The sequence below is a fragment of the Psammomys obesus genome, unplaced genomic scaffold (genome assembly GCF_907164565.1).
Source record: "Psammomys obesus unplaced genomic scaffold, mPsaObe1.curated_primary_1811, whole genome shotgun sequence".
NCBI classification, from domain to species: Eukaryota; Metazoa; Chordata; class Mammalia; order Rodentia; family Muridae; genus Psammomys; species Psammomys obesus.
The window spans coordinates 21,416,378-21,434,188 of record NW_026595981.1 but is presented as its reverse complement, the minus strand read 5'-3'; the positions used below and the strand labels follow the sequence as shown (position 1 = coordinate 21,434,188).

Sequence of the window (17,811 nt, the reverse complement as noted above, 5' to 3'; positions counted from 1 at the left end):
GTTCTGACATCCCCTTTGGAGCTCCCAGGGCACCAGGCAGGCATGTAGTGCACAAACATACATGCAGAGAGAACCCTCATACGTAAGAGAATTAAGCACCACCCTATTTTTTATGGCTGTCATGACATGACATGACCTCAGGTAGCCGAGGTGGACTTTAAATTGCTGTGTGGCCGAGGATGACATTGAGCTCCGATCCTCCTCTTGCCTCCACTTCCCAAGTGACAGGATTACAGCAGGATACCTTAGTTTATAAACAGTCTAGAGCTCCTGGAAGCTGCATCACTCACAAGTACACTGGTTTCCCACTTCTGACGTCACAGAACCACTATTGCCAGTTTGAACTAAGGAAGATGCACAGAACACAGTTTAGTCAATACTTTGATAAATAATAGTACTTTATTTCAAATGCCGATCTCCCCTCTAGTTAGAAAAAAAGAAAGATGTCTGCTCCCACAGTTCCTGCCGTGAAAACCCCAGCATCACGTTTGTTCTCTCACACACTACTTTTCATTTTAACTCAGAAGCTAAATATGATTTGAAAAAGAAGATGCTCCATGGCTGGGCATCCTAGTCACCTACCAGGGCCAGATATCAGTCATGACTGTAAGAGGTAGCGAGCACACTTTTTCGTTTTTTTAAGACAGTTTTTATGTGTAGCTCTGGCTGTCCTGCAACTCACTCTGTAGACCAAGCTGGCCTCAAACTCACAAGAGATCCATGTGCCTCTGCCTCCTGAATTCTGGGATTACAGGCTTGCCTGCCCCCCAACTCCCATCGGCTCCTCAGGAGTCATTTATGCCATTAGGCTAGCGGAGGCTTATGGGCCTCTCCTGGTGTCTCTTCATACTCTTCACATGGTTTCAGCTGAGGACCAGGAAACATCAAGGTCTGAAAAGAAGGAACAGGAGACGGAAGTTACCTAGCAATCAAGCCTGTTGTTTATCCAGAATGGCTTTACTCCCTCACCAAGCAACCCAGTAACTTCCCTTCCCTAGTGTTGCGTCGTTCCCTCTCTCCACTAGATGGAGCCCAAGGGGAGGGTTTTAGGCTGTCAATACTGTATACAGCCTCAAGTCTCTTAAAAACATGAAGCTGCCTTACCTTGAGGATGGGCTGCTTAGGGGGTGCCCATGGGGGTACAATCTTGGCATGCATTCTCCAGCTCCCATACGGATTCATCAAGTGTCTTTCAAACACCACATACTCCAGGACATCCTTGGGCACATCTTCCTGTCCATACATCAACCGGCCAAACCGATCATAGATGGCCAAAGTCTGCAAAGAGGAAATAACGGCTGGCCTATCAGAGGAGTTTGTCTTATTCTGTTCTTGCCACACAATCATTTTTGAAGCAATCTTAACAAGAAACTTTAAATTCAAGAAAATTTAAATTATTTCGGAATTCTGAATTTAGGGCTAATCAGTTGTTGACATATTACTCTTCAAGGTTCTTAGATGGATGGGGAATGGTGGGGAATCAAAAACAGAAAAAGTAAAAGCCCTCATAATACATCTTAGCGGACATAACACTTAGCAGTAGAAAAAAGACTGTGGCAAACTTCTCCTGAGAACCCACAGACCTGGGCCAAGAGGTGGAACACAGTGGTAGGAGCACTCCCCCAGTACACATGAAGCTCTGAGTTCAACCACAAAACCACAAAAAACACACAGCCCTGAACTGAGTAGTTCAGAGACAGATGCCCAACCTGAGAGTCACAGTGATACAATTTAATGAAAATTTCTCTTGCATTCAAAGAGACTGAGCGTTTTTGCTGTACCTGGGCCCAATTAATACCATTGAGTTCACTTAGGACTCAGCCTGTCATCCTACTGCGTGCTCAGCCTAAGTTTAACTGGCCTTTAGGAGAACAATGTAATGTCTTGGACTTCCCATGTAATCTGCTTTTACAACCTAGGCTAATACATAGTTATGAACTCTTCTGAGCCCCGACCCAGAAAAATGTATGTGTACGTTGCCGTAACGATTTGTTGAGAGCAACCTTACACAACAATACCACCAGAAATGCTGGGAGGGCCCTGCGGATGCAGCTTGCTAGCGTGTCTGCAGGACCATTTACTTTTCTGAGTGCTTCAGGAGCAGCTGGGCGCAGCAAGGTTTGTGCCATGGTAAAACTCGGAAAGATTTCTTCTAAGACTCCACTACCCCCTTTCCATTACCCTGGTTTTCATGCTAGTCAATAAGTACAGAGCAGAGCCCTTTGTTAGGGACAGGCACGGCGGCAGCTAGACAGGCAGGCAGACACATTTGAGACACGGACTATGGGGAGGCCAGGAACCACAGAACACACAGATGGGAGAGAAGTGGAGAATTCAAACTTGGGCTTGCTCTTGGTCAAACTACTCCAACAGGAAGTCTGAGATTTCATTCCTTAAAGCAACCCTGGCACGTGCAGTGTCTCTGAGATGTTCTCTTTCCTGTCCTGAACGTGGAGGGAACAAGAGTGAGCCTACCTGGCGAGTGTGCAGGCGCACGGTGATCTGGCCATACATGTTGCTCTGGTTCACCAAACCTGAGGCACGAACATGAACCACTTGGGCTGGCTCTAAAGACTCCACAAAGCTCCAGCGGACGGTCTTGTACTTGAGATCCCAGACCATGTCCTGAGGGAAGAAGAGAAGCATTCACGGGATCTCCCTCCTGTGAGGTGCTGCCGAGTCTACACATCATACCAGTGTGAGCAACGAGCAGTGCAGTCCATTCTACCCCCAACCCCATTTCAGGGGTGGACTGGAGGTTGAGACAGACTCACTCTGTAACCAGGAAGTAGTGCTGGCTCAGTAGTTCAAGCGCCAGATTTACATATGAAAGCCACTGCTCAGCTCTCTTCCCAAGTTTTTATGTACTATTAAATTTGTACTTTATTATTCTATGTGTATAAGGTGTTTTGCTACATATATGTCTGTGTATCATGTGCATGCCTGGTGCCCATGGAAGTCAGAAGGTGTTGGGTCCTCTGAACTGGAGTTACAGGCAATGTGAACTTCCAAGTGGGTGCTGAAAACTGAATCTGGGTCCTCTGGAAGAACAGCTAGTGCTCATAACTGCTGAGCCATCTCTCAAACTACTCTTTGTATTTTGCAGCTTTCTAATTTTTTAAATTACGAGTATGTGTATGTGTCTGTGTTGAGAGTAGGCAACATGTATTTGGGTCCCCACAGAGAACATGGTGTGCGGTTCCCTGAAGCTGGAGTTACAGGCTGTTGAGAGTGCCTGACCTGGGTGCTGGAATCTCAACTCCAGCAAGTTCTTAAGCTCTCTGGAATGGAAGTTTTGGTTTCTTTAAAAACTCAGTTATGTTATGTAAATATGTTTTTGCTTTAATCCCAAGTTTGGGCTTTAGTTTGTCCACAGCTGATAACTGTCTCCTGCAGGATGTGGTCATGCAGCACAGAGAGGGGCGTAGCCTCAGGCTCCAAGGATATAAATATGAGAGTCCAGAAAGAGAGAAACTGAGAAACATTTCAACGCAGTGGCGAGAAGGAGACTGCTTGCTGCTTTTGCTGTTGACGGAGATTGGGATAGCCGGTAAGAACTCATAAACCCTAAACGACCTGGAGAGGTAACCGGGTCTTTGGGCCCTCTCCCCACTAGCCTTCTCTTTCTTACCTGGGGTTGGGGGTTGGAAGGGAGAGGCTTTAAGGAACCCCAAATAAAGCAGTTTAAAAACAAGCACTACACCTCTCAACTATCTCTAAAATGTGACCAAGCTACTGGAAATGCTAACCACCCAACCACATTTCTACTAAACTACTACTCAGTCACCCCCCCCCAGAGGGCTTGTAGCCATTCCATACTTTATGGGTTCCTTTCTCTCTTCCACCCTTCTCCACCCCTTTACTTCTTCCCTTTCAACCCCCTAACACTAGACAGGAGGGAAAAAAGGATAGAGGGGAAAGGACCGTTTTCCTTAGACTACTTCCTGCTGATTAGTGGTGTAGTGTTCCTGGGCAAATCTGATCTTCGCTGTCAGGATATCTAATTTCTTTTTCTCATCTTTTTGCACAAGACTACTCGACAAAAACAACCAACAGCATCCAACCACCGACCAACCACCCCCAAGAGCTCTAGCACTTAGATGGCCATTGTAAAGTCCTCAGAATTCCAAATGTCACACACTCGCAAAAACTATCTGCAGCTGGCAAAACCATGGCCAGAGCACAGGGCAAACCATCATCAGCTGCTGTAAAGAAGTCCCATATCCCTGAACCTGGGATGAAAACAAAAAAACAAAACAAAACAAAACAAAACAAAACAAAAAATAACCCCGTAACATTTCTGTGCTTTTGTTTTTATTTATAATTTGTACAATATCATGCCTGCATGCCAGAAGAAGGCACCAGACCTCATTATATAGATGGTTGTGAGCCACCATGTGGTTGCTGGGAATTGAACTCAGGACCTTTGGAGGAACAGTCAGTGCTCTTAACCTCTGAGCCATCTCTCCAGCCCTGTGCTTTTGTTTTTAAAGAAAGCAAAATTACACAACTCTCACTACAGAACTCTTTCCAAGTCACTGAAAATCCGCTCCACACCCCACCTGCTCCATGCACCTCCTCCTCCTCCACATCGTCATCCCCTGCGGGTTACCGCACGGACTGCCATTGATAGGACGTGGTTTTTCTCTCTCTTGTTTTCATTTTACCCCATCACATTTCAGCAGAGTAAGGGAGTGTTTGCCAGAGCTGTCAGAACTACAGCAGATGAGACATCCTTGTCCCCAGGGAGAGTGACAGAAACACAAGCTGAGTTTGTAGACAGGAATGTTCTTATTCTAGAACCTCCAGCTGACTTATTAGGACTCCATTCTTGTGGGCTCCTCAAAGGACCGGGCACCACCTGTCACTATGTACTATATATAAGCCTCGTGAATTTTGGTTAAAACCTTTAGCACAAGGTAGACACGTGAAGTGAGGCCTCACAGTTAGTGCTCGCCTTGAGAATCTACACCCTGTGGTTCATTACCACCCACAAGGGACTTTCTCTTTCCTCATTTGCCATGTCTGTGTCATGACATTACCATTCAGCTGAAAATAAAGGACTTAGGCTGGAGAGAGGGCCCAGCGCTGAAGAGCACCAGCTGTTCTTCTAGCAGGACCCAGGTTCAATGCCAAGCACTCACGTGGTAACTCACAACTGCCTGTAACTCCAGTTCTAGGGGAGCTGGCACCCTCATACAGACATAAAGGCAGGCAAAATACCAATGCACAGTAAAAAGCAGAAAAACTTAGCTTCCAAAGCCAGGGCAGTGGTACATGCACGTGATCCTAGCACCAGCAAAGCTGAGGCAGGAAGACTGCGAATTGGTAACCTGAACTACACAGTGAGACCCAGTTTCCCCAAAAAATAAAAATTAAAAAAAAGAAAAAAAGTAAAAAAAAGGAAGAAAAAAGGGGACAAAAAGCAACAACAAAAAAGAAAAAAGTCGAAGCGTGTTAGGGGCGCCCTTAGCTACAGAGAGTCCATCATGTATATAGTCTCCATTTTGAACTGAGCTAAATTCCCAAAAGCAACTTCTGGCTCAAATGTCCAGGGCTCATCTAAGCCTCAATATCTCACTCTATGCTTCACTGGTTAGCACCCAGCTGGGACCACAGCCACTAAATGAGCTCTGACTGGCTGGCCTTGATCTAGGCCAAGCTATCAAGGAAGCCACCTGATACTCGATATGTAGAAGACCACCTAAAATACCAGGTGAGAAATATCCAGTACATGCTTGAACCTGAGTGGATGCCCCCAACCGACTTAGTCTGAGGCTTCTGTCTTAGACGACCTGTGCTGCCCCTGACTTACATGGCGTGGATCCTGAACTCAGTCGCCTCTCTGACAATTCAGCTTTTGAATAAAGAAACATTCGCTGGCTCAAGCATGGTTTTCATAGTGGATTATTCCCAAATCCTCGGGCTTTAACAAAGTGATGTCTAGAATCTGCTTGGTCAGGCATCCCACCGTTCTGAGGATGAGAACCTACCGGGAAACAGTGTTCAGTAACCAAGGTATGAAGCCGGTCGTGGTCTGAGCTAGAAAAGAAAAAGAGGTGTTTGTCATTGATTCCTATTCTTATGCTACCCACTAGGAAATATGGCTGATAAGGTGGCTCAGGGGTAAAGGACCCTGCCACCAACCCTGCTGGTAAGCTGAGTTCAATCCCCAAAACCCACGTGAAACAAACAGACTCCTGAAATTGTCCTCCACATGTGCTACATGTGTGTTCCCATTCACATATATACAAAACAAATAAACAAAGGGTTTTTTTAAGTTAAAAATGGTCCTGAAGTTCATTTATACAAATATTTTCTGCTTACATACTGTAAGCAACATGATATGCTAATTTGTGATCTACAACAAAACTGACATTTAATAGCATTTAATAGTTTATATTTCTGGAGTAGAAAGAAATTTCTCTGAAATCACATCTTTTGTTTGTTTTTTGAGACAGACTCTGTGTAGGCCTGGCTATTCTGGAACTCTGCAGACCAGGCTGGCCTTGAATTCAGAGATCCGCCTGCCTCTGCTGGGATTAAAAGCATGAGCCATCACCACCCAGCCAAAAATCACATCTTTAAGGTGAACAAGAATGTTCATGGGCTGGAGAGATGGCTCAGAGATTAAGAACACTAGATGTTCTTGCAAAGGTTCTGAGCTCAATTCCCAGCAACCATGTGGTGGCTCACAACCATCTGTAGTGAGAGCTGGTGCCCTCTTCTGGCCAGCAGGCACACATGCAGACAGAACATTGTATAAACAATAAATAAATAGAATTCTTTAAAAAAAAAAAAGAACGTTCACTAAGGCCTGGACTGCTTCCTGCTCTGCCCTGGTACAGGGAACAAAGTCCAACACCATACAAGAATAAAAGCCCCTTATCTCCTCTGATGGTGCATGAGTCACTCCTCAGTGCCAACGGCCGCCTTGTATCATACACTGTCCTCTTTAAACCAACGAAACATGGCCATGTGCCATTTCTGGCCTCTTCCCCCATCTTCAGACTCTTGAAGTAGAGGAAGGTGGACTCAGATGCTATGTCTCTCCAAAGAGTCCTGCATCTCTAAGGCAGGACTGGAAAACTAGCCCACCAGGCTACAAATGAAGTGTTTCTTTAGCTCAGATCTTAGTGTGAAATGAAAATTAAAACTGAAGAAAGTAGAGAAAGGAAACACCCTCCACCCCTGGGCTCAGGGACTGTCACAGACAAGCATGCAGAAAGACTGTGACAGCCAGAGGCTGGGGAGGACCACAACAGTGTCTGTGAACATAGCAGGACCATCGCATTCAGGAACTCACAGCAGCTCTGACTGCCAGCCTCAAGCCAAGTCAACACTCTAACATGGTGTGGGGCGGGGCTCCGAAGCTCCACCCCTAACTGAGGAGCTAGTGATAGTTAAAAGATTCTGGGGGAGGAATTTTCTTTGTGGGTAGTTCAACTAGCCTGCAATGCAAGGCCTTATATTCCTGTATAGACATAGGTAGCACAAACTGAACTTGGTGGGTTACCCAAAAACGAGCGGTGGGGATCAGAGAGACATCAGTGAGGGTCAGGAGTGCCAGCGGGGTGAATATGACCACATTACATGGTGTGAAATCCTCAAAGCATTAATGAAAACTTTTTTAAAATGAAGAAAATATTATCAATTAACAAGTGGAAGGAGATGTGGTGGTGGTGGTGGTGGCGCACACGTTAATCCCAGAACTCTGGAGGCAGGGGCAGGCAGATCTCTGAGTTCAAGGCCAGCCTGGTCTACAGAGTGAGTTCTAGGACAGCCAGGGCTACACAGAGAAACCCTGTCTCGAAAAACCAAAAACACAACCAAACAAACAAGCAAAAACACAAATGGAAGGAGAAAAAAAAAAACATGAAAAAAATATCAGTACATAGCAAAGGGCCAGTGAGATGGCTCTGAAGGTAAAAGTGCTTGTTGTCAAGACTGAGGCGGCTTGAGTTTGATCCCTGGGACTCACATAGTGGGAGGAGAACTGACTTCCACAGCTGTTCTCTAGTTTCTGCACATTTGCTGTGTGCAAACACACACTAAATAGAAGAAGAAGCAGGGTGCAGTGGTGCACGCCTGTAATCCCAGCACTGCAGGTCTAAGGCCAGCCTGGTCTCTATAAGGTGAGCCCAGGACAGCCACAGCTACACAGAGAAACCCAAAAATCAAAAACAAACACACAAAGAAAAATAGAGAGGGAGAGAAAGAGAAACAGCATGAACAACAGCATGGTAGAAAAAGAGAAAAGGCGAACAGCAGCAGCAAACCATGTTCCTGGGAGTGGTGGCAAGCGAGGCAGCGGCACCTGGGGCTCTCTGAGTTCCAGGCCAGCCTGGTCCACACAGGGAGCTCCGTATCGGGCAGGGCTACATACAAAGATCTATCTTAAAAGAAAGGAAAAGAAAGAAAACACCAAGGTTGGATGATAAAAAACAAAGAGGTTGAAAACATACACGGAGGTGCAGGGAGAACAGCCATCTTGTATGCACAAGCCCTGGGCTTAAGCTCCAACACACTACAGTCCCACTGACCAACAGACTTCTTTTCTTTCCCTTCCCTCTTTCCTTTTCTCCTTCCCTTCCTCTCCTCCTTTCTTTCTCTCACACATACAACTCCCCCAAATCGACAACAATCCAAGGATTAGTCCTTCAGACTGCACCAGCGCAGGGGCAGGGTGTAGGTCAGAGACAAAACACCTACTTAACTCAAACTAGGCCCCTTGGTTCAATCCCCGGCAGTACAAAGGACAGGAACAAAGACAAAATTACAGAAAATAAAAAATTTCAAAATGTATCCCAGGTCCCTACTGTTGAATTTGCATCTGCTTAGCAACTTTGACTTGGGTGAATTAAGACAAAATTGCAAGTTATCAAAAGGAAACTTGGGAGCTGGAGAGATGGCCCAGAGGCTAAGAGTACTGACTGCTCTTCCAAAGGACCGAGGTTCAATTCCCAACACACACATGGCAGCTCACAACTGTCTGTAACTCCAAGATCTGACACCCTCACACAGACACAGATGCAAAAAAAGCACCAATGCACATAAAATAAAAATAAACAATTTTTTTAAAAAAAGGAACTTAATGAAAGTTAGCAAGAAAAGAAAAATGTTTGTAATAAAATAAATACACAAAAGGAATCAGGATGGATTATGGGATCGGGTAGAATGAAAACAGAAACCATTGGATTAGAACCAAGACAGACCAAATCATTAAAAGATAATTTTTTAGAAACCCACTCAAGCCAGGTGTCACAGTGTCTGCCTGTTATCCCAGAACTCAGAGGATTAGGAAGAAGGATCAAAGGTTGGAGCCTGAGACTAGAGAGAAGGCTCAACAGTTAAGCACACTTCTTTCTCTTGCAAAGAACCCAGGTTTGGGGCTGGAGAGATGGCTCTGTGGTTAAGAGCACTGGCTGCTCTTCCAGAGGACCCAGGTTCAATTCCCAGCACCCACATGGCCGCACACAACTGTCTATAACCCCTGTTCCAGAGGATCTGACATCCTAACACAGACACAAATGCAGCCAAAACACCAATGTACATTAAATAAAAATAAATAAAATCTTTAAAAAAAAAAAAAAGAACCCAGGTTTGATTCTCAGCACTCATATGGCTGCTGACAACTGTCTGTTATTGCAGAAACTCCTTTTCTGGCCTCCAAGGGCATCAGGCACTGAGGAGGTACACAGACATGCACACAGGCAAAACACTGACATACACAAAAAATAAAATTAATAAGGAACTCTTAAAAAAAAAAAAAAGTTCAAAGCCAGCTTGGACTATAAAATTCAACGAAAAATTGCAATACATAGTGAGATCCTTCTTCTAAAATAAAAACAAGGCCCTTGTAGTGGCACAGACCTTTAGTCCTAGTAGTTAGGAGGCAAAGGCAGGTGAATCACTGTGAGTTGGAGGCCAACCTGGTCTACATAGAGAGTTCTAGAATAGCCAAAACTGCAGAGAGAGCCCTTGCCTCAAACAACAACAAAATCAAGAAGGAAAAAAAATTTTCAGTTACTACTTTTTATAGTAAGAAATCCTAAAATTCTTTTTTTTTCTTCTTTTTTGGTTTTTTGTTTTTCAGAGAGGGTTTCTCTGTGTAGCCTTGGCTGTCCTGGATTCTTTGTAGACCAGGCTGGCCTTGAACGCACAGAGATCCACCCGCCTCTGTATCCCAGAGTGCTGGGATTATAGGCGTGCACCATGGCACCATCGAGAATTCTTACTTGAAGGGGGAAGAAAGGGAAATGTACCTAGAATAGTAGCTGTGGATACTGAAGGTACACAAGATGGGGGCATCACTTACTTGTTTAGACAGAGGTGAGCTTCGATGAAAATATCCTTAGCTTTTTCAGGGAAGTCTTTTGTTTTAAAATTAGCATCAAATTCTTTTATCTTTCGAATTCTGTAAAAACAAGCATGAAAACCATCATGAGGATGGCATCACAGCAGGCAAATCACACAGGACTGCTTACCACTGGTCCTAACAATCCGAGTTGAGTCTCAGGGACACACATGGTAGAAGGAAAAGACTGACTCCCACAAGCTGTCCTGATCTCCATGTTTGTACTGTGGAGTGAACTAGCAAGTACGCATGCACATACACAAACAAACAAACTGTAATAAAACTGTAAAATCTTCATGTAATTTCCGTAACTCATAATCCACATTAATCTCCATGTCCATCTACCCACTTAATTATTTTTGAATGTGTCAAGACAGTAAATTAAACTTTCTTTCAAATCAGATGTTGCAAAGAAAGAACGTGCAGGCCAGGAATCAGTGGTTCATGAGTGGTACATGCCTTGAAAATGGGAGGCAGCGGGGGTGGGGGTGGGGGTGGGGAGGGCCCCATGCGCCTTTAATCTCAGCACCCAGGAGGCAGAGGCAGGTGGATCTCTGAGTTCGAGGCCAGCCTAATCTGCAGAGTGAGCTCCAGGACAGCCAGGGATACACAGAGAAACTATCTCGAAAAACACAAACAAAACAATAACAACAACAAAAATGCAGAAAGAGAAAAGTAATCATGGTATTATATGACTCAGCTGTCAAGAACATTTTTTTGGCATACTCTTTTAATCCCAGCACTCAGGAGGCAGAGGCAAGCAGATCGCTATGAATACAAGGCTAACCTAGTCTACACAGGGAGTTCCAGTGCGGCTGAGGCTACATATTAAGACTCTCCCAAAAAATAAAACAAGCTAGGCATGGTGGCGGCACTTGGGAGGCAGAGGCAGGTGGCTCTCTGAGTTCGAGGCCAGCCTGGTCTATAGAGCAAGTTCCAGGACAGCCAGGGCTACACAGAGAAACTAGGAATCCCAATGTTCAAGAAGCTTGGAAAAGGAGATTGCCAAGTTCAAGGCTAGCCTGGACTACTTAGCAAGACCTTGACTCTACTTTAGGGTCTAGAGAGATAGCTCAGTGTTTAAGAGTCCTTGCTGCTCTGGCAGGGGACCTGGCTTTGGTTCCAAGCACCTATATGATAGCTCAAAATCCAAAAATCACTGTAACTCTAGCTTTAAGGGATCTGATGACTTCTTCTGGCCTCTATGGGCACTGCACCCACGTGACACACTCACGTGAAGGCAAAAATAAATAAATAAATAAATAGATAAATAAATAAATGAATGAATGAATGAATGAATGAATGAATGAAGGCGGATCAACGTAATAGTCCATATAACACAGTAAGGATCAATTATCACATGTCCTCAGCCTAGCATACTGAACCCTAGTTGTCTCCGATACCTACGCCAATTGTGACGCCACATTCTTTCTTAATCGATCAGCTCTCTGCGTCAGTCCTTCCTTTGAAAGAGATGACATCCGGGCATCCCCTTCCGGAGGAACATAGGGGTCAAATATTCCAGCTATAAGGAGAGAAGAAAAACTAAGAAACTGTTGAAAGATTGAGAAAACATCACTTGAGATCAGATATAACTGGGAAGGGCACAGGAGTTAAGGCGGACTAATCAAATAAACTTGCACATAGAGGAAACTTCGTCGTAATACTTGTGCAAGTCCCAGGAACTATGGGAGAGTGCTACTGAGGCTTCTTTTGCTATATTTAGGGGAAAAAAAGAAGACAAAACAAAAAGGAAAAGAAAGGATAATTTAACTCCCCCTGGAGTCTGTGTCCACTTCTACAAGCTGGAGAAATTTCATTCTTTCCAGAAGTGTAAAAACAAGATCAAAAGATGACCTCATGAGCAGGACACGTGGTGCAGCCCTGAGTCTCCCCTACTGTTTAGGCAGGAGGGTCACAAATTCTAGTCCACCCTGAAAAACTTAGGAAGAGTCTGTCTCAAGGCAAAAAGAAAGGGAGACTAGGGGTACAATTCAGTAGTAGAGTGCTTGTTTATCCCAAGTAGTGGAAAAACAAAACAAAACTGACCTTATTTAATACAGTATATATAAAGTAAATCATTACCGAGGTCGAACCTAGTGGCTAATTTAATGCTGTCAATCAAAGTCTGATGCATGCCAAGGGCCAGATCTCGGAGTAGAGGATTGAGTCAGGATCCCAGAAGTACTGCACCTCACCTGTGCAGGCCAGATGTATAGGGCGCTCCATCCGTTCCTGGGGAATAACCAATCCTGCTTTCCTGGCATATTCTGAAAACTCCTTTTCTGTTTTGTACTTAGGTTCAGGATAAGGGAGTTTGAAACGGGTTCTTGTTTTTACTGGAACTATGGCTGTGGACTGAGGCACCAGTATGGGCTGAGAGAGAAAGGAAAGGTTAGTACCTAAGTGATTTGGAAAGAAAAATCTATTTTGAGCAAACTGTATGCAAAGTCTTATAGGAAGGATACATCCAAAGAATGCTCCAGGAGAAGTTACAAAACTACTACAGAAAAACGGTATTACTACTTGAATGCCCAGACATGGCTCATACCACAAGCCAATTAATAATCTTTATTAACACTCACTAAAAGCTTTTCTCTAATACATTCTGTAGTACTACAGTATGCAGAGATGATTAAAGTGCAGGTCCTACCATTAATGAACTTTTACTTTAATGGTGAACCTTAGTTATGAACCCAATACTGAAAAGAGTGTTATTAAAGACAAAACCCTGTCCTTTCCAATCTTTTTTTTTTTTAAGAATGTAAAAGAATTTAGCGGAGGATGGTGGCGCACGCCTGTAATCCCAGCACTCGGGAAGGTAGAGGTCCCCAGTGATTTCAAGGTAGAATCCAGGACAACCAGGGCTACACAGAGAAACCCTGTCTCGGGAAGAAAGAAGCGAGTCCACCTTCCGAGTCACTACTCTCCTTTTAACATCTTCTCGCCAGAGACTAGAATTCACGTGGAGAAGCTTAATGCCAGTAAACTTAATCGCACTCAAAGCACCAGACTGTCCTCTCTAAGCCACCAGAGAGACGTAGAGGGATCACATACAACCCAAATTCTTCCCTAGACGAAGTCTGACTCGTTATCATTCAACCTCCTCGACGGCCACTGAATGCTTATTTCCCTCACTCTGTCCTCCTCCTTTCCTAAAATTCCATTCGCCTCATCCCTACCCACCTGCCGAGACCACCATCCCAAGGCCCTGGATACGCAGGACAAGCCCCGAGACATGGGGGCTGCCATTTTGTTCACGCAAAGGCCGCCGGGATGCAAGCCGAGGGGCAGAGCACCGAACCGGAAAAAAGATGCAAAGGGTGGAGCTCCCGGAGTGGAATTTTCCAGGGCGCGCGCCCTCGGCCGAAAGGTGAGGCGCGCGCGCGCGCACACGCGCTCTCTCTTGGGATGGGGGGGGGGGCGGCGTGTGTTTGCGCGTGCGCAGTGAAGCCACTCTAAAGTAGGGTAAATCGCACGGCCGTCACGCGCCAGCCGGAGACTAGTGGAGGGCTAGCTGCGCCTGCGCATGAGGGTTTCTGTGCGGTTTGGCGTTGCCGCATTCATGGTTACTTTAGCGTGTTGTTGCACTTAATTTACATTCGGTAAAAAAAAAAAATAAGAAAAAGAGAAAAATGCTTCCCTTTGAAATCAGAGGACTTTGAGATAAGTGTTTTCTTTCATTCCTTAGAATACACTGGAGGTATTTAGTGTGAAAATTAGAGTTTCTGGGTGTGTATCTGACCTCAAAATGCTGTGTATCACCTTAAACCTTAAACCTCACGTAGTTTTCTAAGTGAAAATTCTTTCTTACTGTTCCATTAGGGAAACTGACCGCTGTGATTACTGAAAAGCAAAAGGCACGTTTTCCCAAATATGTCATTTCCCAAAATATGTCATTTCCAAAAATACCACTTACCCAATTTGGTAATAACTGGTATTTCAAAATCGTTTACTCGGCACGTGGCAATTTAAGCATTTTCCATATATCAACTTAGTTATTTTTTTTAAAAGATTTATTCATTTATTATGTACACAGCGTTCTGCCATCATATTATAGATGGTTGTGAGCCACCATGTGGTTGCTGGGAATTGAACTCAGGACCTCTGGAAGAGCAGCCAGTGCTCTTCACCTCTGAGCCATGTCTCCAGTCCCTCAACTTAATTCTTACCACAGATAAAGAATATTCCTGTTTCTACATATGTGGTTGAGCCAGAGATACTATGTAATTCAAATTTAGACAAACTGAGAGTCAGGTCCAGGAAGTGTAAAAACTCCCCAGTTGCTTCACATTCAGTGAGTAAAGGTTATCCTTGAACGTCCAGTGCCATGAACACATCTGATCTGAAGAGCAGGTACTGTCTACACTCTTGGTTATATTCTGTAAACTACATAATTAATTGAGCACTTATCTCTTTTTAAAATTTTTTACTTATTATGTATACAATGTTTTCTGCTTGTCAGAAGAGGAACCTGATCTCCTAGGTGATTGTGAGCCACCATGTGGTCGCTGGGCATTGAACTCATGACCTCTGGAAGAGCAGCCAGTGCTCCATCTCCCTTGAGCACTTATCTACAGTATTTTTCAATAGATTAGGGGTTCTGGTCTTTGCATGGAAGAGTGTTCAAGCTGAAGTAGAATTGCTGATAGCTTCAAGTGCTAAGGGCTATTCTCTGAGGAACTAGAGATTCCATACAGGTTTGTAAATCATGCATTGTTTCAAATCTTAACTCCTTTTGTTTTCCGAGACAGGGTTTCTCTGTGGAGCCCTGATTGTCCTATAAGTCACTGTAGACTGTGATCCACCTGCCTCTACCTTCCCAGTGCTGAGATTAAAGGCCCGCACCACCATAGCCTGGCTCAAATCTTTTACTTCTATGGAATTTTCTATTCTTTGACTAATTGTGTAGCGGAGGATGGCTGTGGATTATTCCTCATCTTTCTGCTTCTACCATTCTACCCAAATGCTGGGACTTCAGGCCTACTCCACCATGACTGCCCTTTGAAACTCTTAGTAGTTTGGAACACAACCTGCTCCTGGGTTACCCAGCACCATTCCCCTTTCTTTCTCTCCTCCCATCATGTCCTGTTCCCCCCCTTCCCTCTATACCCTCCTAATAAACCTCTTGCATAGAAGATCAGTTGACCCAGACTCATTCTTCTTTTAATAATAACTAACAGAAACTTCTTCAGGAGTTGAGAATTTCCCCAAATTTCTAGCTATAGCTCTGAACCTATACCATGACACTCTAATAGTGACATGAAATTAGGTGCTATGTGTATGTATACGTATATATGTAACATTATAATACATGATGCATATAACATGACATGTATTAACAAATATACATAGTTAATAAGCATTCAGATGTGTGTTATCTATTATTTCTTTCACTTACTGTTATTATTGGTGTTTTACTTTGTTTTGTTTTATGACAGGGTCTCACTGTTCTGGAACTCTCTACACCAAGGTGACCCCAAACTCAAAAGAGGTTTTTCCCCACTGCTTCTGCCTCCTGAGTTCTGAGATTAAAGGTGTGCTCCACCATGCCTGGCCATAGATCTTTCCTTCTCCTCCTCCTCCTCCTCCTCCTCCTCCTCCTCCTCCTCCTCCTCCTCCTTAATCTTTAATGTATATAAGTGTTTTGCCTGCATGTGTGCTTGGACCCAGTGAGGTCAGAAGAAGGCATTGGATCTCAAAGAACTGGAGTTATGGATGGTTGTGAACTACCATGTGGTTGCTGGGAATTGAACCCTGACCCTCTGAAAAAGCAATGAGTGCTCTGAAACACGGAGCCATCTCTCTCCATCTAATACTGTCTTTACAGACTCCTGTCTATCTAACTCTATTCATTCTGAAATAAAACATGATGTTTTTAAAAAATTTGAAGTAAAATTAAAAAAAAACAACAACTTATTCTCTAGATGAGTGGCTATTGTCTACTACAGAACATTGTTATAATCTTTCCAGACTGGGCTCTGCTATGGTTTTTACTTGGAAGAACACCTGGCGCCCTTAACTGCCAAGCCGGCTCTCCAACCCCTCACTTTTACTTGGCCCATGCAGAGAAGGTGACACATCCTAACTCATCTCTGCCTAACCTCTGCTCAGTTTCTCAGCCACTGCAAACTAATCCCCTATCAGCCTGGATGAAATAAGAGCACTCAGTACAGTTTAGCTCACTCTGAGGAGGATTGTAGGTGGTCGCTGTTGCTGTTGAGTAGCTGTCTTGGAAAATTTTTATTATCCCTCTGCCCCATTAAATCCAAGGGTAACTGCCAGCTGTCTGCTGAGGAAGTAACACCGAAGGATATTTCTTAATCCCCCAACACATAATAGTTTGCATTTCTCTCGGAATGGAAGATGAAAAAAATTTGCCCCATTTGTCCTTCAGCAGCACACTAAAATCGGAATAACACAGAGATCAGCTTGGTGCCTCTGCAAGGATGACATGCAAATTTGTGACACATTCCAGCTTTTTATCGCCAGGATTAGTTTTCTTTTTTCCTTCTTCTTTTCTTGGGTTTTTTGTTTTGTTTTTTCCTTTTCTTCAAGACAGGGTTTCTCTGTGTAGCCTTGGCTGTCCTGGACTCACTTTATAGACCAGCCTGGCCTCAAACTCAGAGATCCATCTGCCTCTGCCTCCCAGTATTACAGGCTTGTGCCACTGCACCTGCATGATTAGTTTTCTACAGAAATTTTTCTTTCTTCAGTTCATACGTTTTCTAATTGTGCACAAATGCTCTCAACTTTTTTTTCTTTCTTGATTTCTTCAGTTCATATATTTTTTAAAATGTATTTATTATGTATACAGTGTCCTGCTTGTGTGTACACCTGCACACCAGAAGAGGACACCGGATATCATTATATGATGTTTGTGAGCCACCATGTGGTTGCCGGGAATTGAACTCAGGGCCTTTGGAAGAGCAGCCAGTGCTCTTCACCTCTGAGCCATCTCACCAGCCCCAGCGCATATATTTTCTAACTGTGCACAAGTGCTGTCAATTTCACCAGTTCTACAATTGTTTAGTTATGTACTGTTAAGCTTAGGTTTTAAAAGCTGGTAAATCCAGTCTTTGTCATTTATAGCACTTGGAGAGGCAGAGGCAGGCACATCTCTGAGTTCAAGGCCAGCTTGGTCTACAGAGTGAGTTCCAGGATGACCAAGGCTACACAGTGAAACCCTGTCTCAAAACAAAAACAAATAAGAAAAGAAAGAAAGGAAAATAGAGGCTAAAGAGATGGCTCAGGGGTTAAGAGCCCTTGCTGTCTTGCAGAGAGGACCCAAATTCAGTTTCCAGTACCCACATCATGACTCATATTGCCCTGTAGCTCCAGTTCCAGGGCGTCTGATGCCCTCTTCTGGACTCTGTGGGGATTACACACACAGTACACATATAACAATTGCAGATAGTACCCATATACTATCTGCATATACATAAAATAATAAT

The 17,811-nt window shown here is 44.2% G+C and overlaps 1 protein-coding gene and 1 non-coding gene across 2 annotated transcripts; one reads left to right on the top strand and one right to left on the bottom strand.

Moving 5' to 3' along the window:
- Window positions 1–380: 380 nt before the first annotated feature.
- On the bottom strand, window positions 381–13,648 carry Mrpl45 (mitochondrial ribosomal protein L45). The gene is made up of 8 exons (XM_055620633.1): window positions 13,544–13,648; window positions 12,556–12,733; window positions 11,765–11,882; window positions 10,319–10,417; window positions 5,994–6,042; window positions 2,476–2,625; window positions 1,105–1,278; window positions 381–891 (listed from the first exon to the last, which is right to left on the bottom strand). Exons 1-8 carry the CDS (start codon window positions 13,607–13,609, stop codon window positions 805–807), a joined length of 921 nt encoding a protein of 306 aa, XP_055476608.1. The 5' UTR covers window positions 13,610–13,648; the 3' UTR covers window positions 381–804.
- A 3,087-nt stretch (window positions 13,649–16,735) lies between these two features.
- Window positions 16,736–16,841, top strand: LOC129686611 (U6 spliceosomal RNA). The gene has a single exon (XR_008721664.1). It is a non-coding gene; the product is annotated as a U6 spliceosomal RNA (small nuclear RNA).
- Window positions 16,842–17,811: the final 970 nt, after the last annotated feature.

Coding starts and splice junctions, on each gene's coding strand:
- Mrpl45 (XM_055620633.1), bottom strand. CDS start 13,609: ATGGCAGCCCCCATGTCTCGGGGCTTGTCCTGCGTATCCAGGGCCTTG. Junction 12,734..13,543: donor TGGGATGGTGGTCTCGGCAG/GTGGGTAGGGAT, acceptor TTTCTCTCTCAG/CCCATACTGGTGCCTCAGTC. Junction 6,043..10,318: donor GCTCACCTCTGTCTAAACAA/GTAAGTGATGCC, acceptor TTTCTTTTCTAG/CTCAGACCACGACCGGCTTC.